Source organism: Raphanus sativus, chromosome 3, assembly GCF_000801105.2.
Source record: "Raphanus sativus cultivar WK10039 chromosome 3, ASM80110v3, whole genome shotgun sequence".
NCBI classification, from domain to species: Eukaryota; Viridiplantae; Streptophyta; class Magnoliopsida; order Brassicales; family Brassicaceae; genus Raphanus; species Raphanus sativus.
Genome location: NC_079513.1, coordinates 23,931,980 through 23,954,944, shown reverse-complemented (window position 1 = coordinate 23,954,944; position 22,965 = coordinate 23,931,980). Strand labels below are relative to the sequence as shown.

General features: G+C 40.2%; 4 protein-coding genes across 8 annotated transcripts; 1 reads left to right on the top strand and 3 right to left on the bottom strand.

Moving 5' to 3' along the window:
* Positions 1-118: 118 nt before the first annotated feature.
* Positions 119-9,098, bottom strand: LOC108848026 (uncharacterized). 5 transcript variants are annotated; one of them, XM_018621430.2, is made up of 10 exons: positions 3,356-9,098; positions 2,929-3,196; positions 2,654-2,858; positions 2,363-2,453; positions 2,148-2,290; positions 1,834-2,077; positions 1,637-1,741; positions 1,363-1,545; positions 1,083-1,287; positions 119-801 (listed from the first exon to the last, which is right to left on the bottom strand). In XM_018621430.2, the coding sequence occupies exons 2-10, from the start codon at positions 3,161-3,163 to the stop codon at positions 314-316; spliced, it is 1,899 nt and encodes a 632-aa protein (XP_018476932.1). In that variant the 5' UTR covers positions 3,164-3,196; positions 3,356-9,098; the 3' UTR covers positions 119-313. The 5 variants fall into 5 exon arrangements, with proteins under 5 accessions (XP_018476932.1, XP_056861171.1, XP_018476933.1 ...); XM_057005191.1 differs by lacking the exon at positions 3,356-9,098 and adding an exon at positions 3,294-3,310; XM_018621431.2 differs by lacking the exon at positions 3,356-9,098 and having other exon boundaries at positions 2,929-3,073; positions 3,161-3,213.
* A 1,859-nt stretch (positions 9,099-10,957) lies between these two features.
* LOC108847732 (5-methyltetrahydropteroyltriglutamate--homocysteine methyltransferase 3, chloroplastic) lies at positions 10,958-16,183 on the bottom strand. Its single transcript, XM_018621057.2, has 13 exons — positions 15,959-16,183; positions 15,237-15,590; positions 15,079-15,166; positions 14,757-14,884; positions 14,270-14,661; positions 14,028-14,191; positions 13,833-13,913; positions 13,597-13,763; positions 13,419-13,524; positions 13,080-13,330; positions 12,797-12,998; positions 12,317-12,698; positions 10,958-11,380 (listed from the first exon to the last, which is right to left on the bottom strand). The coding sequence occupies exons 1-12, from the start codon at positions 16,105-16,107 to the stop codon at positions 12,333-12,335; spliced, it is 2,448 nt and encodes an 815-aa protein (XP_018476559.1). The 5' UTR covers positions 16,108-16,183; the 3' UTR covers positions 10,958-11,380; positions 12,317-12,332.
* Positions 11,206-12,210, top strand: LOC108847733 (inactive protein RESTRICTED TEV MOVEMENT 2). The gene is made up of 2 exons (XM_018621059.2): positions 11,206-11,341; positions 11,472-12,210. Exons 1-2 carry the CDS (start codon positions 11,242-11,244, stop codon positions 12,065-12,067), a joined length of 696 nt encoding a protein of 231 aa, XP_018476561.1. The 5' UTR covers positions 11,206-11,241; the 3' UTR covers positions 12,068-12,210.
* A 1,037-nt stretch (positions 16,184-17,220) lies between the features above and the next one.
* On the bottom strand, positions 17,221-21,796 carry LOC108847884 (molybdopterin biosynthesis protein CNX1). Its single transcript, XM_018621250.2, has 13 exons — positions 21,520-21,796; positions 21,188-21,314; positions 20,897-21,027; positions 20,261-20,362; positions 20,094-20,177; positions 19,772-19,999; positions 19,393-19,583; positions 19,212-19,316; positions 18,797-19,090; positions 18,041-18,198; positions 17,853-17,959; positions 17,696-17,752; positions 17,221-17,614 (listed from the first exon to the last, which is right to left on the bottom strand). Exons 1-13 carry the CDS (start codon positions 21,715-21,717, stop codon positions 17,384-17,386), a joined length of 2,013 nt encoding a protein of 670 aa, XP_018476752.1. The 5' UTR covers positions 21,718-21,796; the 3' UTR covers positions 17,221-17,383.
* Between the last annotated feature and the right edge of the window lie 1,169 nt (positions 21,797-22,965).

Here is a 22,965-nt window from a genome sequence, read left to right as displayed (position 1 = left end):
TCTTTGTGTTTCTGATGTGAATGTAACAACTCTGTTTTTCTTTAGAGTGCTTGCAACAATGTTATGACTAGAGCCTAGAGGCCTAGTTATGACATAATTTCATGATAATGTTTAAGCATGATCAGCTAAAATCAATTATATTTTAAATGTCATAGGAACAATACTGTAAACTCAACTGTTTAAGCTATCAAATTTTTTTTTTTTTGACAACACTATCAAAATTATTTAAAATATAATTTATAGATTTTTCTTTTCTTAACTAACTTTCGACGTTGGCGCCAATCAAACACTAAACGAACTCTCCACCAAAATCTCAAAGCTGTTTATTTGGCTTTGTGGTCAACCCGAATCCAAACGCATACAACGGGTCATAATGCGGGTCACCAACGTTCATCGGCAACTGATCCACTGTCCTGAACCACGTCCTAGCCAGCTTCCCGGTGAATCCATAATCTCCGAACAAAACATCAGCCACTCCCTGCCCTTCCGTTCCTGGAAGCCACGCCGCAACCAGAGCGTCGATCTCCCCCACGAATGGCTGCATCATCACCGGACGTCCCGAGACGACCACCACCACGCATTTCACCAGCCCGCACACGTTCTCCATAGTGCTAAGACCCGGTTCGGCTATGGTTAAGTTCGTGCTGTCTCCGTATCCCTCAGCGTACGGTGTCTCCCCGATGACCACGATCGCGTAATCGAAGCGGCTTGAGTTGATGAAGTTCGTGTCTGGATTCTCGTTGTAGATGACTTTTGTGGTCGGATCCACCGTATTTTTTACTGCGGTGAGGATGGTTGTACCTGCAAAAAGAACTCAATCTTAGATTGGTAATGTTGTTCTGTAATGATCTTTAACATGTCTGAGAAACACTACAGGTCATGTCTTCTCTGTTTTAACAAATGTAAGAAGATAATGCTTAAAAGAAATAAATAAATGCGAAACTAAATAACACACATATATATATATATCTTATCCAAAAAATAATGAAGAATAAAATATTAATGAAGAAATGATGATTTAACAATACCAAAAACAAAAATTTATGAAGAAATGATGATTTATTTGAAAAGTGTGTGTATACCTATGGTGAGATTGTTGCTATTGAGGCCTTGCCAAGTGATAGTCCAGCCTCCACATTGGTATCCCAAGTTATCAGCGTGTGTTCCCGCCACAAGGATCCTTTTGGCTTTCTTTGGCAGAGGAAGCAAGGGCTTATCTGCATTTTCACCGTTCTTTAACAGCACCAGAGATTTCCTCACTGCTTCTCTTGCTAGCTCCCTGTGTTCCTGTTTACACACGGACCAGAGTTTGAGTTGGGGCTCTCTGTCTTTAAAAACTCATGTTTTTTTTGTCTTACAGACCTTACAGCCTAGCTTGTTGGCTAAGCTATGATCAGCCATGGGATCCTCAAAGAGCCCCATTGTGAATTTGACTCTCAAGATTCTCTCCACGGCATCGTTGATTCTTCTCATTGGGATCAGTTTTCTCTTCACTTGACTGGTTAGGACGTCGACTAACTCTGTTAAGTTTGATGAACCCATGATCTGCATCACAAGACATTAATCATATATATCAACTATATATCAAGTGCGTTTTATGTCTTTACAAAAAAGCAGAACAGTTAATGAGACTGACCATATCGATTCCAGCAGTGACAGCAGAATTTACAGAATGTGAATAATTAGCATGAAGAGGTGTAGTGATCCAATCAACACCTAGAAAATCTGAGATGACAATGCCCTGCAAAAAAATATTTAAAAACCATTTCATATTTATCTACTCAAATGTCTTGGTCAAGTAAGGCATTATTCTATTATGATTAGTATGGTTACCTTGAACTTCAACTTATTCTTGAGGAAACCTGTGATAAGTTTCTTATTGGCATGCATTTTCAACCCGTTTAAGGACGAGTATGACACCATAACCGTTGCAACACCCTTGTTTACCGCATCGTAATAAGCCGGCATGTGTATGCTGAGCAATCCATTTGAGTTCACAACCGTGTTGTTTGCGTTCATCCCTCTCAATGTACCTCCATCTCCAACAAAGTGTTTAGCGCATGCTGCAACTTTGGTCCTGTAAGTTTATTATGATAAAATCTCAGCTTTCATGAATCTTTGCTTCTCTAGAGATAGTATTTACTTACTTTCCAGCGACGAAAGGGACACCCTTTTGACCTGTATGAAGGTCACCTTGCAAACCAGGTATGATCTCAGTCATCTGTTGAACTATTCTGTGATCCTCACTGTAGCTCTCATAGCATCTTCCCCATCTAGGGTCTCTACACACCTGTTCAAAGTTATTAGCTACAACAAAGAAACTATGTTTCTGTGTCGGTTCAGTTAATATTTTAGTACTTACTGCAATACATGGAGCAAAGACATATTGGATTCCTGTCGCTCTAACTTCAAGAGCAGTTGCTTCACCAATCCTCTTCACAAGGTTAGGGTCCCTAACAGATGAATACAACAGTAGTAAGAAACAATGCCCATCAGGTCATTAGTTAAACATATTTTCTGTTAAACTAAAGTTTATAATAAATTTTCAAACTTAAAACCAATCGGAGATAACTAGATTAACCATATTATTTTATATATTAGTTAATGATTTCATATCCGTTTATTCATTAAGAGATTCTCTGTGAGAGTTTGCCTGGTGACTCCGAGGCCTACGTTATGCGGGAAAATGGTGGCATTGTATGCATTATTGTGACCATGAACAGCATCGATCCCGTAGATAATGGGAATCCCTAAGCGGGTCGAAAGAGCTGCCTTTTGTATCTTATTCACCATCTTCACCCAAGCTTCAGGGGTGGCGTTAGGCGCCGGCACGCTCCCTCCACCGCTAAAAGCACTCCCTGCACACATAACTCAATGAATATTGGTATAGGTTTTTGAACAATGTTCTTGGAGGGTCAAGAATCATACCGATGAAGTAGTTTTTAATGACTTTAGTTGTGGCATTGACGCGTTCCACCTGAACCATCTGCCCGAGTTTCTCTTCGAGGGTCATATGGCTCATCAGGTTCTTGATTCTGACTTCCACTGGCTCTTTCGGGTCTTTATACTTGGCCTTTGAAAGTGGTTCTTTGTTAGCTGCCACTGAAGAAGAACAGAGCACGAGAAGCCCTAACGTGTGTATAAAGTAACTCAAACTCACCATCTTTTGCCTCCTTCACTCTCGACACCTGCACAGCTGATTTTTAACAATATAATAGTTCAAGACTGATTAACCATTTGAGAAGGAGAAGACAAAAAAGAGATGTGATGACGACGAAAACGATGAATGTTACAATGTTTTTAATGAGACAGCAAAACAGGTTGAGATATTGTTGTCTTGAATGGAGATACGCACCATAAGAGGTCGAGAATTTTGACTATGCTATGAGTCTATGACAGCATATATAAAATGATCTCTTTTCATTTCGGTAAATAATATAACGAGAAAGAAATATTTATAAAATATGCTCACTAATTTGCCAGATAACTGATACGTACGGAGTTGAGCGTCCTCCAATCATATATCAGTACAAGCGAAGGGGACAAGCAAAGCAGTAACGGTAAAGAGGAGACAGCTGGCTTTTGGAGTATTGAGGGATGAGTACTGGATTTGGAGTATTAGGAGTACCGAGTTGGGAGTATTAGGCATGCTTGAATAAAGGAATAAGAGTCATTGTCATTACGGTTGTGGGCACATGGCTTTGTCAAGTAGCGTAGTTGTGACTCACAATAGTTGTGGGCTTTCACATGAGTTAGGAGTATAAATAAAGTAGTAGAGGAGTCTGTTGAGGTTATCAATTGTTTGGTCAAGTTGTAGTAGGAGTTGAGAGTCCTTAACATCTCTGTGTAACTTGGCTTAAACTTATCAATAAAGCAGTATTTCCCTTTTATCACAAGAGTTCATACAAATAGATAGGTTGTCTCTATCAAATTGGTATCAGAGCTTGTAGATCTAAGGAATACGATGCCACCTAAGAAACCTGAAGCTGAACAAACCGCGGAACAAGTGCAACAGCAGTTGGGCCGCATCACTACCTTGGAGCAGAGCATGACAAAGGTGGATACGATGGAACAAACCTTGTCGGCGATGCAACAACAGATGAGTGCCTTCTTTGCGCGATGGGAGCAGGAGAAGGACGAGCAAATGAGGGAGCAAGCTCGTTCGCTCGAAGTCGCCAAAGAAAAGGCTCACCAGGAGGAGGAAACACCCGAAGAGGAGGATCTGCGGCCGGTGACGCAAGAAGCCGGTACCGTTCCGATTCAAACTCCGAAGTTGGCTGAAGGGGGAGTATCGGAGAGGAACGGGTCTTGTTCGCGGGGGTCCAACCAGACCGAGGGCAGCAAGGACCGAGACCGAACCATAACAGACCAACTAGAGCTGCCGTTGTTCGATGGTGAACAAGCAGACAGTTGGGTGCTGAGGGCAGAGCAGTACTTCGAGCTCAGTGAGTTCACGGAGGAGCAAAAGTTGAAGGCTGTGAGGATGTGCTTTGTGGAGGATGCCCTGCTCTGGTACCGCTGGGAACGGGACAGAGACCCGTTTCGCAGCTGGAACCACATGAAGGAGAGAGTATTAGAGCAGTACTCGACGATGAAGGACACATCGGCCGGCGAAAGACTCTTGAGACTCCGACAGGAAGGGACCGTCAAGGAATTCTGTCGGGAGTTCATCTCGCTGGCGACGAACGCTCCGGAGGTGCCAGATACGATGCTCAAAATGGCCTTTATGTCGGGATTGAAATCTCGCATAAGAGCTGGCGTGAGGATGTTTGAACCAACGACATTGCAGAAAATGATGAAGGTAGCTCGAAAGGTGGAAGCGTGGGAAGACGATGAAGACGACGAGACAAAACCCTATGGATCCTTAATGGGCCGTAACTTCAAGTCCAGTAACGGGGGAACGTCTACGTTCGTAAACAGACAAAGCTCTAACGGGCCGAGTCAACAGAAATCGAAGCCCAGTGTCAACCAGAGCCCAATGGCTAAGAAAGAAAAGGGGGACGCCGGAAAAACCGTAACCTATCACAATAGGGTTAAGGCTCCGTTCCGACGGCTCACGCCAGCGGAGATCGAGCAGCGAAGGGCGGCGGGTCTGTGTTTCCGATGCGATGAGAAGTTCCATCGAAATCACCGTTGTCCGAAACCGGAACTTACGGTGCTCGTCATGTACGACGATGGAAGCGAAGAAGTACTAGAGGAGGAGCCCCGTGAGTTACTGGAGGAAGACGGCGAGGTCGAAGCCGTGGTGGCGGAGGTCTCGATAAACTCCGTGGTTGGACTATCCTCTTCTCGGACCATGAAATTACAAGGGGAGCTCGGTGGGGAAGAAGTGATAGTGCTCATCGACAGCGGAGCCTCTCATAATTTCATCTCAGAGAGGATAGCGAAGAAGCTGGGGCTAGAGGCACAGAACACTACTCGCTACGGTGTCTTGGTAGCTGGTGGGGTTAAGGTACAAGGAAGGGGAGTAATCACAGGGGTAGAGCTAAAGCTTCAAGAATGCACCATTCACACGAGCTTCCTGCCTCTGGAGTTGGGTATTGCCGATGTGATCTTGGGGGTACAATGGCTCGATACTCTTGGAGAGACCAGAGTAAATTGGAAGCTTCAGCGGATGAAAATTAAATTGGATGGGGAGTGGGTGTTGCTACAAGGAGATCCCAGTCTCCACTCAGCAGCAGTCTCTCTCAAGTCCATATGGAAGACTATGGAGAAGGAAGGTGATGGGATGTTGATCGAGTTTGGTGGGTTGCAGGCTGCAGTAGCTCCATCTCACGCAACCACGTCTCCGGTATGGAAAGAAGTGACGAACCAGTACTTGGATGTGTTCAAAGAACCGAGTGGATTGCCTCCTACGAGGGGGAAGGAGCACGCAATCCTCCTAGAATCAGGAGCTAGCCCCGTGAGCGTCCGACCCTTCCGATACCCTCATGCGCAAAAGGCAGAGATCGAGCGACAGATTGGGTTGATGTTAGCAGCTGGGATCATTAAAGAAAGCAATAGCCCTTTCTCTAGCCCTGTTTTGCTCGTGAAAAAGAAAGACGGAAGCTGGAGGTTCTGTGTCGATTATCGGGCTCTTAACCGAGTAACAGTGGCGGACAAGTACCCGATACCGATGATTGATCAGCTGTTGGACGAGCTCCATGGCGCGACGGTCTTCTCCAAGCTCGACCTTCGTGCAGGCTATCATCAGATCTTAGTCAAGGCGGAGGATGTACCTAAGACCGCTTTTCGCACGCACGATGGCCACTATGAGTTCTTAGTTATGCCGTTTGGGCTGTCGAACGCCCCAGCTACATTTCAATCACTCATGAATGAGGTCTTCCGTCCCCACCTGCGTCGTTTTGTTCTCGTCTTCTTTGACGACATCTTGGTGTACAGCAAGACCGAGGAGGATCACAGAGAGCATCTAGGGGTGGTGTTGCAGTTGTTGCGAGACAACCAGTTGTACGCTAACCAAAAGAAGTGCCAGTTTGGGAGTGAGAAGGTAGAATACTTGGGCCACATCATCTCGGCTCAGGGGGTGGCTGCTGACCCCGAGAAGGTGCGAGCAATGGTGGACTGGCCTGAACCACGGACGGTCAAGGGATTGAGGGGCTTCTTAGGCCTCACAGGGTATTACAGGAAGTTTGTACTCGGCTATGGGAGTATTGCACGACCCTTGACTTCGCTGTTGCAGAAAGATCAGTTTAGATGGTGTGCAGAAGCCACGGGGGCGTTTGTGAAGCTTAAAGAAGCCATGGCGACAGCTCCAGTTCTAGCCATGCCAGACTTCGATGCTCTCTTCATCGTCGAGTCTGATGCTTCTGGTGTGGGGCTCGGAGCTGTTCTGATGCAGCAGCAGAGGCCAATAGCCTATTTCAGCCAAGCCTTAACGGAGAGGCAGAAGCTGAAGTCGGTTTACGAGAGGGAGCTCATGGCAATCGTGTTCGCAGTGCAAAAATGGAGACACTACTTGTTGGGCAGAAATTTTTTGGTCAGAACAGATCAAAAGAGTCTCAAGTTCTTACTGGAGCAACGGGAGATCAACATGGAATATCAAAAATGGTTAACCAAGCTGCTTGGGTTTGAGTTTGATATTGCTTACAAGCCGGGCCTGGAGAACAAGGCCGCTGACGCCCTATCGCGAAAGGCTGAGGTTGCCGAGTTGTTCGCAGTGACGGTGTCAACAGCCTTGCAGCTAGAGGAAATCTGTGGGGAAGTTGACAGAAACGAAGAGTTGCAGAAGCTGATCTCTGAGCTAAGAGAGGACCCCAACAAACATCCAGATTATGCGTGGGTTCAGGGAAGATTACTAAGACACGGGAAGCTTGTGTTGCCAAGAGAGTCTCCTTTGGTGAAGACAGTAATGCAGGAGCATCATGACAGTAAAATAGCAGGACACGGAGGAATGCTTAAAACACAGAAGCGCATTGGCGAGTTATTTTACTGGAAGGGTATGATGACAGACATTAGGAGATATGTGGCGGAATGTCAGATTTGTCAACGTCAGAAATACTCTACGCTTGCTCCTGGAGGATTGCTGCAACCCTTGCCGGTTCCAGGACAAGTATGGGAAGATATCTCCATGGATTTTGTGGAAGGACTACCAAAGTCAGAGGGATACAATGCAGTGCTGGTAGTGGTGGATCGGTTCACCAAGTATGCTCACTTCATCAAGATCAAGCATCCTTTCACAGCGCCTGAGGTGGCTCAGCTATTCGTTCAGGGGGTGATTAAGTTACATGGATTTCCACGCACGATCATCTCGGACCGAGATAAAGTGTTCACTAGTCTGTTCTGGAAAGAGCTCTTCAGGCTGTCGGGGTCCAAGCTATGCTTCAGTACGGCCTATCACCCACAGACGGATGGTCAGACTGAGGTAACCAACAGAAGTATGGAGACCTATCTGAGGTGTTATGCGGGAGATAAGCCAAAGACGTGGGCAAAGTTCTTGGAATGGGCTGAGCTAAGCTACAACACTTCATATCACTCAGCACTGCAAATGTCGCCGTTCAAGGCTCTGTATGGGAGAGAACCACCAACGCTGCTCAGGTATGAGGACGGATCGACAGCTAATGCGCAGTTGGAAGATCAACTGAAAGAACGTGATCAGATGATCGAAACCATCAAGGAGCAGTTGCATCGCTCACAGCAGTTGATGAAACAGAGAGCAGATTGTCACAGACGAGAAGTGGAATTTGAGGTAGGGGATATGGTTCTGCTGAAGCTCCGCCCCTATAGACAGCGCTCGGTGGCAAAACGCATCAACGAGAAGCTATCTGCGAGGTTCTATGGACCGTTCGAAGTACTGGCTAAGGTAGGGCGTGTAGCCTACAAACTGAAGCTACCAGAGGGAACAAAGATACATCCTACTTTCCATGTTTCCCAGCTCAAAAAGGTCGTCGGGGAGACAGTGGAAACCATGGCCATTCCGTCACAACTGACGTCGGATGGGGTGCTGGAGACCGAGCCAGAGGCAGTGGTTCAGAAGCGGAGAAATGAGAAGACAGGAAGAGAGGAGGTCTTGATTAAGTGGAAGGGGCTACCGACACATGATTGCACTTGGGAGGAGATCAGTCTGCTGCGAGGTCAGTTTCCTGACTTGGACCTTGAGGACAAGGTCGATTTCGAAGAGCGGGGTATTGATACGTACGGAGCTGAGCGTCCTCCAATCATATATCAGTACAAGCGAAGGGGACAAGCAAAGCAGTAACGGTAAAGAGGAGACAGCTGGCTTTTGGAGTATTGAGGGATGAGTACTGGATTTGGAGTATTAGGAGTACCGAGTTGGGAGTATTAGGCATGGTTGAATAAAGGAATAAGAGTCATTGTCATTACGGTTGTGGGCACATGGCTTTGTCAAGTAGCGTAGTTGTGACTCACAATAGTTGTGGGCTTTCACATGAGTTAGGAGTATAAATAAAGTAGTAGAGGAGTCTGTTGAGGTTATCAATTGTTTGGTCAAGTTGTAGTAGGAGTTGAGAGTCCTTAACATCTCTGTGTAACTTGGCTTAAACTTATCAATAAAGCAGTATTTCCCTTTTATCACAAGAGTTCATACAAATAGATAGGTTGTCTCTATCAATAACTTAGTAAAAATTAGTTTGGATTAACTGATTTTCTTTTAAATAATTGGTGAGAATAATCATTTTTTAAGTAGCAGTTTATTTCCTTCATGCGATTTATTTATTTTCAGAGAAATTATTTAGTTGGGGTCCATTAGTATCTTTCTTTGTCTTGGAACAAGAGAGGTCCCTATCGTGCTCGGACCACGGTTCACTTATGGACCCAGAAGAGGAAGAACACTTAATAGCTTGTCTCTTTTTTTTTTTAAACTTAATTAATAGCTTGTCTTTGTGTTTCTGATGTGAATGTAACAACTCTGTTTTTCTTTAGAGTGCTTGCAACAATGTTATGACTAGAGCCTAGAGGCCTAGTTATGACATAATTTCATGATAATGAATGTGATTATGTGGTAAACCGGTTTTGTAACAAGCTGCATGTATAAAGAATGGGAATTCATCCAAATAAATACTGAACATGGTAAAAATGACCAAAAGAAACCTGGACTCGAGCCTGTCCATTAAAACTTTCGATTGACTTACCAGATTAATTCACCGTTAACCGATAGTTAAGACTGTGTTTACTAACCGTTAAATACTGTCGTTTAGTGAAAACGAGGTCTTTTCATCACGTCTGTTATGTTTAATTAAAATGGTTGTGGTTGGATTCGAATTCGTGCACTCGTGGTTCTTTGGGAGGTCTTTGCCATTGAGTTAGTGGACTTTTCGGAAGATTACCATATACATTTCTTTTTATTGATCAAAATATGTTGATGTTTAATTAAAATCGGTGTTGGTTGGATTCGAACTCAGCACTCATGTTTAATGGGAGGAGTCTTTGTCACTGAGATAGTGGACTTTACGGTTTATTACCACACACATTTTGCTTTATTGATGAAATGATGTGGATGATTGAAATAAAACAAAACGTAATTCTAATTTCTCATAAACCCAAATCGATTTGGGGATTTTTCTCAGAAACCCTAAGGCTCTTTGAACTCGTGATGTGTAGTAGATGGTGAAGACGAAGTTCACAAGGAACGGAAGGGAGGTTGTGATTTTCGGAGGGAAAAGTGAGAATCGATCTTCTAATGGAAAAAATTGAAGAGAATCGAGCTTTGTTCGTCGTTCTCGTTTTGATTTGGGAATTTAAGGTTAGGAGAAGACGACGTCGTTTCTTTTTTATTCATTTAACTGGGATTCGAAGACAATATAACAAACTCTGTTCGTCAATCTATTGTAAAGTCCATTAGTTCAGTGGCAATAAACCCGCACAATGATACACGAGAGCACGGGTTCGATCCTGATAGAGCACTTATTTTTAATTTCAAAAATAAATGAAACTACAAGAGATGAAACGACGTCGTATTCTTTAACACTCAAAATTAACGTCATCTAAATTATCTGTTAACTCTGATAACTGTGGGATAATTTGGTTAGTCAATGTAACGTTCTTAATAAACTGTAAAAATCAATGAAAGTTTGTGCTTTTTTCGGCCACCTAGTATATCCATGTTTCTTTTGGCCATTCTTGCTATATTCGGTATTTTTTTGGACGATTTCCCTATAAAGAATTGATAACAACAGCCTAAACTTTTGTATTTCTTTTTGTTTTTGTAATTTTGAAAAAAACTTATCAGTTAAGAGATATTAAAATCAAATTTCTAATGTAAAATATTAAAATCAAATTTCTAATGTAAAATGTTTTTTTTTTTATTTCAATATAATACGGAATACGAAGGGTATAATTCCAAAGGGCTGGTGAGGTGAGCATGGCAATGGTGATTTTGGTGTTTGCATTCACCATCATCCGACGTTGCATGTGTATAAGAAACTATTGTTCCCATACGTATAAATAGTATATAATATTAATAAATAATCATCTAGAACTCATAATTTTGAAGACAGACAAATAAAAAGAGATACTTAATATTAAACTCAATCCAAAGAATAATTAAAATCTTCAAGACAAAGAAAACTCGAAAGAAGAGAAAAGAGCAAGTTGGAAAACCCAAAGAATTAAGCCTTCGTTTCTTCAAACCAAAACTAAATCAAACAAAACTCTTTGCTGTCTAATAATCTTCTTTGCCTATAAATTCATTTGATATCATTCTCTGCTCTCTCACAACACAAAATATTACTTATAAACCAAAGAAAAACAGAGCAACTACAAAGAAAAAAGAGAGTGAAAGAGAGAATGGCTAACTTTGGAACAGAACGAGTTTACCAAGAATTCGAGCCTGCAACTAGATGGACCTCTGAACCAGACGCCGAGGTCCTTGTCGCTGATCTCCCAGGTTTGTTTTCTTCTTCTCGATCCTCGTTTATTCACTTCTCTGCATAAAAACAGAGAGAATATAGAGATAAACAGTTTAGTAGAATCAAACAAGCAGAAGCTCATAAGCATTGTCTTCTGTGGTTGGTTAGGATTCAAGAAAGAACAGGTTAAGGTGGCTGTAACCTCCACAAGGAAGCTAAGACTAACGGGAGAACGTCCAACTGGCGGAAACAAATGGATTCGTTTCCACCGGGAGATACCCGTTCCTCTCACCGTTGATATCGACTCTGTTTCAGCTATGTTCAAAGATTACAAACTCTACATCAGACATCCCAAAGTCAAGACAGAAACCCCTCAAACTAAGCCACCACCATCACCGGTCAAACCACCGGTGGTCACAAAACCCCATGATCAACATGAGGCAAAACAAAGCCAAGGTTCTAAGCCAAACGATCAGCTGAAACATAATGATGCAGAGCAAAAAGCAGGGGAAGTAAAGAGTGACAAAGAGGGATTAGTTGGTGAGCCTAAAGGAACTTTGAGCTCCAAGGACGAGGAGAAGGACAGAGTTGGAGCCAAATGGTTTGAGAAGTACAAAGAAGCAACTGGAAACGTGGTAAAGGAAGCTAAAAGCAAAAGGCAGTTACTCTGCAATTTGACTGCTTCGATTGTATTGGTTCTGCTAATCCTACTGTATGCTAGAAATGCAGTACGCTCATCCCTGGTCTGGAACTCCGAGGAATGAGTCACATTTGCCTCTCATTGATGTATAAGATTTGCTTATGCACAGAAAAACAAATAAATATTTGATAATTACCCTATTTATATATATTCATGTACACAAATTTGTGATGAGAAAAATGAAAGAAAAAAACTCCATTTTACAGATTTTTAACTAGCCTTAGTATAATCACAACTTAATCAGAACTACAAAGTATAATAAACCCTACAAGAATTGCTAATTTAAGTGGCAGTATGAGCAAAAAAAACTTACTTGTGTGGAAAGGCTTTTATGACTTAACTAGCTCAGAGCGGATAAGCTTGGCAGCAGCAACCATGTTGCTAAGTGCGGATTTAACTTCATCGTACTTGCGCGTCTTTAAGCCACAGTCAGGGTTCACCCAAAGGACTTTGCTGTCAAGAACCGCAAGCATCTTGTTGATACGCTCAGCTATTTCTTCAGCGGACGGGATACGAGGGGAGTGGATGTCATAGACCCCTGGACCGATTCCGGCACCGTATTTCACTCCTTCGTGGAAGACTGATAAGAGCTTCTCGTCTGAGCGTGAGTTCTCGATGGTGATCACATCGGCATCCATGTTTATGATTGAGTGGATGATGTCGTTGAAATTTGAGTAGCACATGTGAGTGTGTATCTGCATGAAGTTACAAGAGAGCATGAAAAAAAATTAGATACAGTAATATTTTGTAGTTTCAGTCATTAGTTCTAGGCCTCCGGTGAGATAGAGATGACCTGAGTAGTGTCATGCACATCGCAGTTTGTGATTCTGAACGCGTGGACGGCCCAGTCAAGGTAAAATTCTTGCTCGGACCTCCTCAGAGGCAATCCTTCTCTTAATGCAGCTTCATCAATCTGAATCACAGTGATACCAGCCTTCTCAAGATCTTCCACCTCATCTTTGATAGCAAGTGCAATTTGGAAACACGTCTCATGCCTATTATTACATCATTAGCACGGTGAGACAGAAACACCATACAGAGTGTAAGAGAATTTAATAGACTTAGTTGTCACACACCTGGGCTGGTCATTTCTAGCAAAGGACCAATTGAGAATTGTAACAGGGCCGGTGAGCATTCCCTTCATAGGATGTCGGGTCATCTTCTGTGCCATTGACGACCAGAAGACAGTCATTGCCTTCGGTCGTGTGACATCACCGTAGATGATAGGTGGCTTGACACAGCGGGAACCGTATGATTGGACCCACCCGTTTGATGTGAACGCAAAGCCAGAGAGCTGCTCACCAAAAAACTCCACCATATCGTTTCTCTGCAGGATTAAAGCCACCATATCAGGAGAGTAAAAGAACGGAATAGCTCGAATAGTAAGCCTAGGCTTCAGTATATTTTCCTCACACCTCTGCCTCCCCATGCACCAAGACATCAATCCCAAGCTCTTCCTGAAGCTTGACAACCTTTTCAAATTCCACTTTGATTGCCTGAACATAGTCAATATCTGATATCCTGCAAATAAAGCAGATGCATGAGTCTTAAGATTAATGACATGTGACCATTTTTTGGATTAGATATACCTACTTTTTGGCCTTGAACTCTCTGCGTATTCGTCTGAGATCTGCGGTCTGAGGAAAAGATCCAATTGTAGTTGTTGGAAGAGCAGGAAGGTTCAGCTTCTTCTGCTGAGCTTGTAGCCTAGCACTTACTTCTGTAGAACGACGGTGATCAGATTTCTTTACTGCAGCAACCTGAATACGAAAAGTAACTTTTAAGATATAAAAATTTAGAAGAGCAACTTGTTAGAAAAACCCCCTTACATCCTGTTGTACAGCGGCATTTGTCACCCTTGGAGATGATCTTCTAGAAGCTTGTCCCATGGAATTAGCACAAAACAATGCCTACAAAGGGGCCCAAGACAATAAGCTGAAAGTTAAAACTACTTTTTGTATTAAAAGCAAAGTCTACAAGCATGTTCCAAGATATGTAATAATCAAATGTTGCATCTTATTTACCTCATCCTTAACTCCAGATAATGATTTAGCAAGTGCATTCACTTCAACGACCTTCTGTGCAGCAAACGCAAGCCATGATTTGAGTTCTTTATCAAGTCTAGTTTCGTTCACCAAGTCCACAGCTGTATGGAGTAGAGAGCACGAAGTAGAGACCACAACTTTGTCTGCAAAGAGAAGATAAAAGATTCATATCTGAAGCAAAGTGAAAACAACAAAACGAAAATGTTGTTAACTGATGATACCTTTGCCAACAATGTCTTCAAGAGACTGTAGCGTCTTGAGTGAAGCAGAAAGATCATTCGCCCAAATGTTCCTTCCATCAACAACACCAGCGAACAGTAGCTTTCCACGAGGAAAACCCGCTTTGATAAGATCAACAGTCTCCAGTCCACGAACGAGGTCAAATCCAAACCCAGTTACACACTTCAACGACGTTAACGCCTTGTAGGCTTCAGCAGGAACGTCTGCGAAGTATGTGGCGATAAGAACATTCAACCCCGCCAAAGATGACTCCATGCGGGAGTAAGCATCCGAAAACGCCTGCAGCTGGTTGGTGTCGAGATCCATCACAAGTATAGGCTCGTCGAACTGAATCCACCGAGCGCCAGCAGATTTTAGATCATCAAAAACCTCTCTACCAAAAGAAATGCCACATAAAATCAGTTTATCTATGTGTATCTGTTTTCGTCTAAGCTAATTTCTAATAAATTTTGATAATGTTATTCTTACTTGTAGATGGGAAGAATCTTATCAATCAGAGAGAGCATGCAGAAAGATTTATCAACACCCTTTGCTGGTTTCGACAAGAGCAAGTAGGTGATGGGACCAATGAGCACCGGAACTGTGTCTATGCCAAGCTATATACCATAAACAGCCAAAATCACAGTTAGAGTAAGAGCCTTGGGGGAAAAAGGATGAAAAGCTGAAGAGAAATATAAAATAAAATACCATCCCTTATCAAAAGTACAATAACAGCTTATTATTCTAAAAATCGGTCTAGGCGGCGCCTATACAAAGCAATGAAGTGAGAAAGGTTCAAGTCAAGACTTACTGCTTTAGCCTCCTTAAATTCATCCACAGCCTTGTGAGATGCATATGAGAATTCAACATCAGGACCCAACTCAGGAACAATGTAATGGCTGTTCAGAACTTTATTAGTAAGGGAAAAAAAACATTCTCTACAAACAATGGGAAGAACATTTCACTTACTAGTTTGTATCAAACCACTTGGTCATTTCCATAGCAGGAACAGAATCGTTTCCCCTAGCCATGGAGAAGTAAACATCAAACCCGATCTCACCACTTTCCCAACCGTATCTAGACGGAACAGCGCCAAGCATAGTTGTTGTATCCAACATCTGATCATAGTATGAAAAAGTGTTGCTGGGGATATATTTGATCCCTGCATCAGCCATGTGTTTCCATATGGAGTTTCTCAGGTTCGCGGCAACGGTTTGCAAATCGTCAACACCGGTTTTCCCATCCCAGAAGGACTCCAATGCAAACTTGAGCTCTCTTTTGGGTCCGATACGGGGATAACCGACAATATGGGATGACATTGCTCTATCATGTGACAGAAGAAAGGACAACTTGATTAGGGGGAAAAAAATCATGAATGCATACAAATAAATAAAACAGGGCAACATCAAGAATGTTATGGATGATGATACAAATGAATGACAAGAAACAACCTATGTTTAACAATTAACAAACTGATACTAACAGTAAACAGAGTAAAACCAAAACCTGCTTTAGATGACGCGACAATGAGCAAAAAGACCAAAGAACAGAAGATATTCACTAAAAAAAACATAAATAAAACATTCATCGACCTTAAAGTATCTGTCTTTTCATTCAGTTTGTGAATCAATAACGAAAATAAATGGAGTGTTTGCAAACAACCCGACTAGAGAAGAAAATCAAAAGGAAACCTGACAAGGTAGAATCCGTGACGGCGAGGGCGGCGAGAGGCGGTTGCGAAAGGGAGGAACTGATGAGCTGAAGAGGGTGGCAAAAGAGAAGGAAGACGTCTTGGAAGCGAAGCTAACGGCGAGACTCTCTGAAGAGCGAGCTGACCCATTCCTACAGTCTTTAAAACTGCTCTCCTAATATTTCTGTTCAGAGTGTCCGGGGAAGGAGGAGACTCTCACACACAGGGGTGTTCAATCCGGATATGGTTTGGTTTCGGTTCGGTTTTTTCGGTTTTTCGGTTTTTCGGTATTTCGGTTAGTAAAATACAACTACCATTCTAAATCCATATTTACATCGGTTCGGTTCGATTTATATACTATCGGTTTTCGGTTTATTCGATTTTATACCCAAAAAACATAATTCTTTATTTTGTGATCATATTATATGAATTTTAGAGTCATGTTGTCAAAAGAGTCATTTATTAAAAAATATTATATGTTTAAATAAAAGAACAAAAAATAAAAAACGCATATACCATCTAATAAAATAATCAAATTTAGAATTAAAATCAAAACTCAAAATTTTGAATAAAAATAAACTAAAAACAAAACAGAAGCACGAAACACTAAAGAAAAATTTTCTACTCTTCCATATTTAGCGTTCATCAAATTCATGTTTCTTCGATTGAACACGAATCTCTGTTCATTTGTAGATTAAAAAAAGTTGTGAATAATTTCTACTAATTGTTGTCCATCAAATTTATAATCTTTATTTCAATTTAGTCAATGCTAAAATAAAACAAAAAGATCAAAAAAAAAGACTAAAAAATAAGAAGCATCGGTTGCGATGAATTGTTATTTAATTATACTTCAAATGTTTTACAAATCATGACTTTTTTGTTACTGTAAAAAATATGATAATAGTTATTAGCAAACAAATTAACTTATGATTTTCATACGTCGTTATAAAATATATACATATTTACATGTTTCTATTTTTGATCGGTTTTATTCGGTTTACTCGGTTTTATCGGTTATATAACAAACCATATTCAAATCCTACGGTTTTTAGAAAATTACATCCATTCGGTTTGTATGGTATATACCAAATCCAAATCATATTGTCTATTTCGATTCGGTTCGGTTCGGTATGGTTCGGTTTTGCCATATTGAACAGCCCTACTCACACACAACACACCACAACTATTTCTTTTTTATTTTTTAATAGATATTTTAATATTTTTTTAAAAATTTATTTCCAACACATTTTTGTTTTTCTCTCATTAGGGGTACAGTATTTTTTTACACAAAGGAGATCTTATTACAAAGCTTATTACAACAATATCTTTAGCACCATATAGTTTGGGCTTCGTGTAACTCAGTAAACAAACACAAAACTTTTAAAAAGGTTAACACTCGCTTAGGGATTTGATTCACAGGGAAGTTTCAGTGAGTACAAGAACAGCCACCTTCTTTTGTCTCTTCTGCTCCCGCATAGGCCGTCTTATAGCTTTTGTCCCATGTATCAGCAGGTGCGGTAGCTTCTGCATGAGGTATGTGGTTCGGATGTTTCTCTCTCTTGTCTCCTTTTATCTGCTTTAAAGCGTGCTTCAACGCTGGTAACAGTGCCTCCATACACTCGGCCACTGCGTTTGGATTCCCAGGCATGTTGATTATCTGAGAGATCAGAAATACCAAGAATCATGAGTGATGACAACTTAGAGATATTAACGCAAATGTAAACTTAGAGATTTGTACCAATGTCGAGCCTCTAATTCCTGCTGCAGAGCGTGAGAGCATCGCAAATGGCGTGATCTGCTCACAGAGACAGAAAAAAAAGGAAAACGAATCAGATAACTAACTACTCACCGCCATTCTTTTCCAAGATGGAGAGAAGAAAAAGGTATTAATTAACCTTTAAGCTCTCTTGCATCATAACAAAGAGAAGACCAGGTGTTTCTCTCTCGATGACTTGTTTCGTTGCTTCAGGTGTTACGTCTCTTGGAGTGAAGCCAGTACCACCTAGTTGCAAGAATTGATTCTATCAAAAATATGACTCAAACGCTATACCAAATCCACTAATTAGATGGTTTACATACATACCAAGTGTAAGAATGAGATCTATTTTGTAAACATCGCTCCATTTCTGAAGAACGTCTTTGATTCTTTCAACTTCATCGGGGACAACAGCTGTTACAACTACCTTCGCTCCTCCCAGTTTTTCAGACGAGGAATTGATCACTGATACAGCCCTAGGCCCACTGCATAAGAACAATAAAATTCAGTAAGGATCATGAAATTCATGGATGAATAAGTGATGGGAGCAGATTTAAAGTGATCAAAAACAAAAAAAAAGGTACACTTGTCATCACACTCTCTCTGAAGTAGAGAAACCAGGGAGAAAACGAACTATCAGGAAAGGGCTTAAAAGATGTAGCAAAGCATTGTTGTGCTTGCTTGTCTCACTATGACAAGAAGCAATATTACTTAGCGTGTTACTATGGCATCGAATTAGTGACCTCACCAGAATGACGAACTGGAGAGATGTATCTAGATGCACTATCTTTTACCGAAATTAAGAAAGTCTTGGATACTACTCAACTGTATTTACTTCTAATGGAGGAGATTATCGACTCTACATTACTCATATTTGCATCGATTATGCAAAATTAAAATTGACTTCATCGAAATCAATGTGTTCTAGCACAAAGACAACCTCAGCATTGGCATTTTTGTTTCATCTTCTAATAATGATCATTCCTTTAGAGACGCAAATAAAAGACAGTCAATTCCAACATGCAAGCTCAACTCATCCAGATTTATAACAGTGCAATCAAGAAAGTTGAACAGTAAGCATACCTTCGATCAGGTCCAGCCCCAGCTGAGACAGTATCACTGACAGTAAGAATAGCCACGTTATAACCAGGCCCATGTACATGATCCTTCTTCATTTCTTTCGGAATAGACTCTGGTTCTGATAATGAGCTTTTCTTATCTACAGAGAAGCCACTGATATCGGAAACGATTACAGCTGATACGGAAGTTCCAGCAGAAAGCACATTCCCCGTAGCAGGCAACTCCAACAAGGCATTAGCCGACCTCATACTTAAAAGCCGACTGCTCATCTGATGTCCTGTGCTCTCAGCAATAAATCTGACATCCAGATATACATTATTAATTTATTTAAGATAGTAATACGAAATGCAACTTTCAAGAAAATCTAGGACAGTCCACCTTTTGACCCAAAAGCAGACTTAGTTATGAAAAAACTCACCCGGAAGTCCCTGACCCATCGTTCTCTTTCCATTTGATGATGGCTCGATGAAACTCCGGACGGATGAAATCTGACTTGATGGGCTGCTGAAGTCGAGCTTTCACTCTGCACAAATATTAGACGGTAATCTACCCTTCCACCGATAATAATTTTAAAGAAAACATTAAGAAAATAACTTAACCTCAGTGGATGGGGGCTTGTCCATCCTGCAAGCTGGCGGATTGCAGGCACAACAAAGAGATTAAAACAAACTAAACAGCTTACAGGATTTCCTGGTAACCCAAATGCAAGGACTGTTTTCCCCATCACACTTTTAGTTGGTTTTGCACTGATCTCAGCAAACGTTAAAGGTTTCCCAGGTTTCATTAATACCTGAAGCAAAATTTATATTTCAAATCTTCTCAGTTCGATCTGTATATCAGATTAAACATCGTGAGCTAGTTGACAGAAGAGTTGGGTAAAAGACTGTCAGAATACATAGAAGCCAACTCTTCTGGTTTTAAATAGAGAAAGAAATAAACTTCACGGAGATGATTGAGGAACAAAGACTGCTTATTTACCTTGCTAAAATGTACTTTCCCTTTCTCTTTGAGTAATGGCTTGACAAAATCCCTGTCTCCCATTGAAACACCACCAGAAGTTAAAATAATATCGACTCCAGAGGATATGGCCTCATCCAAAACTCTCTCAAGCTCCTTTCTATCATCTCTAACAATTCCAAGGTCGACAACTTTGCATTGATGCTGCATCACTGCTGCCACTAACATTGCTCGATTTGAGTCCCTAATCTGCAGAGAGCCCATTGATTAGCCACTAAGGTGATACTAGGGTCCAATATTTCTGATGAATATTGTACGCAAAAATCTGCATCCTGCATAATACCTGACCACGACCTAAAGTCCCAGCTGTCGGCTCGACAAGTTCATCCCCAGTAGAGAGAACAGCAACTGTTGGCATAGGATATACCTACATGGAAGTTTAGTTTTTCTGTTTTAGACAGAACTTCTAGTAAATTCGTTAATATAAAAACTGACATACAGCAGCAATACCTTCACCAAGGTTACTCCTGTAGTTGCTAGCAAGCCAATTTCTGAGGCACCAATCCTTTCTCCCGTTTTAAGTACAGTTGCATCTTTCTCAATGTCACAACCCTAACATATAAGTTGAATGAATCTTGTTGAATTCAAACAAGTCAAACAATAATCAACACACAATGATTCCAAACGGCTAGAAAACTGCCATTTCATCAACGTCTTATGTTTGATAATAGAAGGGAAACATGATTTAGCTATCCTCAGGTTTTCAAGTATGTTAATTCGAAGTCCCAGAAACGTCTTTTTTTCTGTAAGAACTAAGAATCATTGCAAGTTTACACATATATACTAGCCAAAAGATGTGATGGTGTCCGACAATTTAAGTACATACCCTGATATCCAAAACTCTTCCATCATCTACCACTTAACCCAATAAAAGAAAGTAAAGACTAACAATCAAATGACACAACAGTTTTTAATTAGAGATATCGGTCTTGCATGCATCCTAAAGTTTACATATATTAATAAATGGCAGTCCACTAAAGAGAACAGTACGATACTACAACTATTTAGCCAACAGTAATAGATAAAGGAGGACAAAGATATCAAATACTAGATTTGATTATATAAGCGGAAAAGAAGGAAACATACCACTCTACGGATGTCAGTGCCTTTCTTAGTTTGAATCAGTATTTTGACTCTTCTTGGCTCAGTTGAGACGTCTCCAATTACTTCAGTGTCCTCAACTTGGACAACTGCATCGGCACCATCAGGTATAGGTCCTAGAGAGAAACGTATCAAGTAAAGAAAGGGCTAAAATCAAAGAAAAATACACTTATCCATGCAGATACTATCCATTTGGAGAATGTAGTTAGGCGTGAAAATGAAGAATATAGTTTATCATAAGTAAGAGTCTTTTCATTGAATTCAATTTGCACTAACCACCAGTTGTAACATAAGCCACAGTTCCAGGAGTAACAGTCACACCCAGGCCATCGTTCCCAGCTCTTGATTCCGTAATCACCGTGTATTCACCAGGACCATCTGAAGCAACAACCGCATATCCATCCTAAAACAACATATCAATGTCACACTCTCTAGTACTCATCACCAGATTAGCATTTCTCATCTCTATATTTCATTAATCTCCCCCAAATCAAACATGTGAACTAAACATCTATCAGAATCAAATCATACAGTTCATTTCATATCAAGTCGATATAATATTTCTTTTAACCGCCTCATCGATTCGTTATAGGTTGAATGATATTCACCTTGACGGAAGCTGGATACGGAGGCAGAGGATCAGGAGCGCGAATATCCTCCGCCAACACTTTCCCAAGCGCTTCATGCAGCGACACGACTACCGGAGGCAGACGCTCGGAGACGCTGAGTACGATACTAAGAGCTTCCTCTGTAGGTATCATCTCCGTCTTTTCGTTGCTGCCGCAACAACCTTCACTAGCATCCATATCGTCGCTGTTTGATAGAGAGACGAAAGGTCACTTGAAATTCCAATATAGAGAGGAGGCGCAGAGCAAAGTTGACGGCTTGTTTGGCAGTCGGATTAGATCTGACTTTCATTTAGAAGATTAGGTTTGAACCGGTGTTTTTAACCCTGAACCGGACCGGCGGTCGGACCTAAACCGTAAATTGGAACCTATTTGAATAAATAGTATTGGGTCCCAAATAGTATTCCATATATTAAACTTTTTAGATATTCATAAAAAACTAAGATAATTAACAAATCGTATAAATTTATTTATATACTAGATATGAGCCCGTTGCGTTGCAACGGTTTTGTTTGATATTTTAATTAATAAAAAACATAAAATAATAATTATTTTATTATAATTTTATTATTGATTTGCATATTTTGTGTGAGATTTATTTTATAACTAAAACATAATTTTTCAGACATAAGTTCAAGTTAAAATTTGTATTTTATAACAATAGTACATAAATGAATTGTTATCAATTTTCTACTTGAATTAGAAAAAAACATTATACCTAAATTTTGAATTGAACACAACCCAAAATAAGAAATTGAATGAAAAATAAGAAAAATTGAAAGTCGAATAACGTCAATCAAGTAAATGATAACATTATAAAATTTTTTATGTACTAATCTAATGTTTTATTAAATAAGTTTTTAAATTTTAATTTTTCTAGGATTTTTTTTTAAAATGGAAAATATTATATTTTTATAAATATCCTTTTTATTTACAATAAAAATAAAAAATAATAATAAATACTCTTTACATTTTTGACTTGGATTTTAGAAAAAATACCATTATATAACTTTATACAATTATCTTCTCTTTAGAATTTTAGAAATAAATAAATTGCTATAGAATAATTATTGCATATCTTAAAAAGAACCATAAAATATTATTTTTGTAATGAATTTTTTTTCTTCTAAACCTCTTTAAATCATAAAGAAAAGAAAATTGTATCGTTTTTTACACATATCACAATTTTAAAAAATATATTAACAAAGAAATAATTATTTTAAAATAGATTTTTATAATTATTTTCTTGTTTATAATTTTTTTTAAAAATTAAAATTACTATCATATATATTTAAAAATATATAATGTAAAATACTAAAAATGGTAATTTTGTAACTTTCCTTTTTTAAAATACGAAATCCTAAAATATAACTTTAAAATATTTTTGTAATGAGAATTTTCCTTTTTTTAATCTCTTTTAAATCCTTA

What these genes read in the sequence shown, in the direction of transcription:
- LOC108848026 (XM_018621430.2), bottom strand. Translation starts at nt 3,163, where the DNA reads ATGGTGAGTTTGAGTTACTTTATACACACGTTAGGGCTTCTCGTGCTC. An exon ending in TCTTTGCTCCATGTATTGCA is followed by an intron (nt 2,291 to 2,362) that starts GTAAGTACTAAA and finishes AACTTTGAACAG; the next exon opens with GTGTGTAGAGACCCTAGATG. An exon ending in TAGCAACAATCTCACCATAG is followed by an intron (nt 802 to 1,082) that starts GTATACACACAC and finishes TTCTTTTTGCAG; the next exon opens with GTACAACCATCCTCACCGCA.
- LOC108847733 (XM_018621059.2), top strand. Translation starts at nt 11,242, where the DNA reads ATGGCTAACTTTGGAACAGAACGAGTTTACCAAGAATTCGAGCCTGCA. An exon ending in CCTTGTCGCTGATCTCCCAG is followed by an intron (nt 11,342 to 11,471) that starts GTTTGTTTTCTT and finishes GTGGTTGGTTAG; the next exon opens with GATTCAAGAAAGAACAGGTT.
- LOC108847732 (XM_018621057.2), bottom strand. Translation starts at nt 16,107, where the DNA reads ATGGGTCAGCTCGCTCTTCAGAGAGTCTCGCCGTTAGCTTCGCTTCCA. An exon ending in CACGGATTCTACCTTGTCAG is followed by an intron (nt 15,591 to 15,958) that starts GTTTCCTTTTGA and finishes GTCACATGATAG; the next exon opens with AGCAATGTCATCCCATATTG. An exon ending in GCTAGAAATGACCAGCCCAG is followed by an intron (nt 12,999 to 13,079) that starts GTGTGTGACAAC and finishes ATGTAATAATAG; the next exon opens with GCATGAGACGTGTTTCCAAA.
- LOC108847884 (XM_018621250.2), bottom strand. Translation starts at nt 21,717, where the DNA reads ATGGATGCTAGTGAAGGTTGTTGCGGCAGCAACGAAAAGACGGAGATG. An exon ending in GGCTTATGTTACAACTGGTG is followed by an intron (nt 21,028 to 21,187) that starts GTTAGTGCAAAT and finishes GTTTCTCTCTAG; the next exon opens with GACCTATACCTGATGGTGCC. An exon ending in AGATCTCATTCTTACACTTG is followed by an intron (nt 17,960 to 18,040) that starts GTATGTATGTAA and finishes TCTTGCAACTAG; the next exon opens with GTGGTACTGGCTTCACTCCA.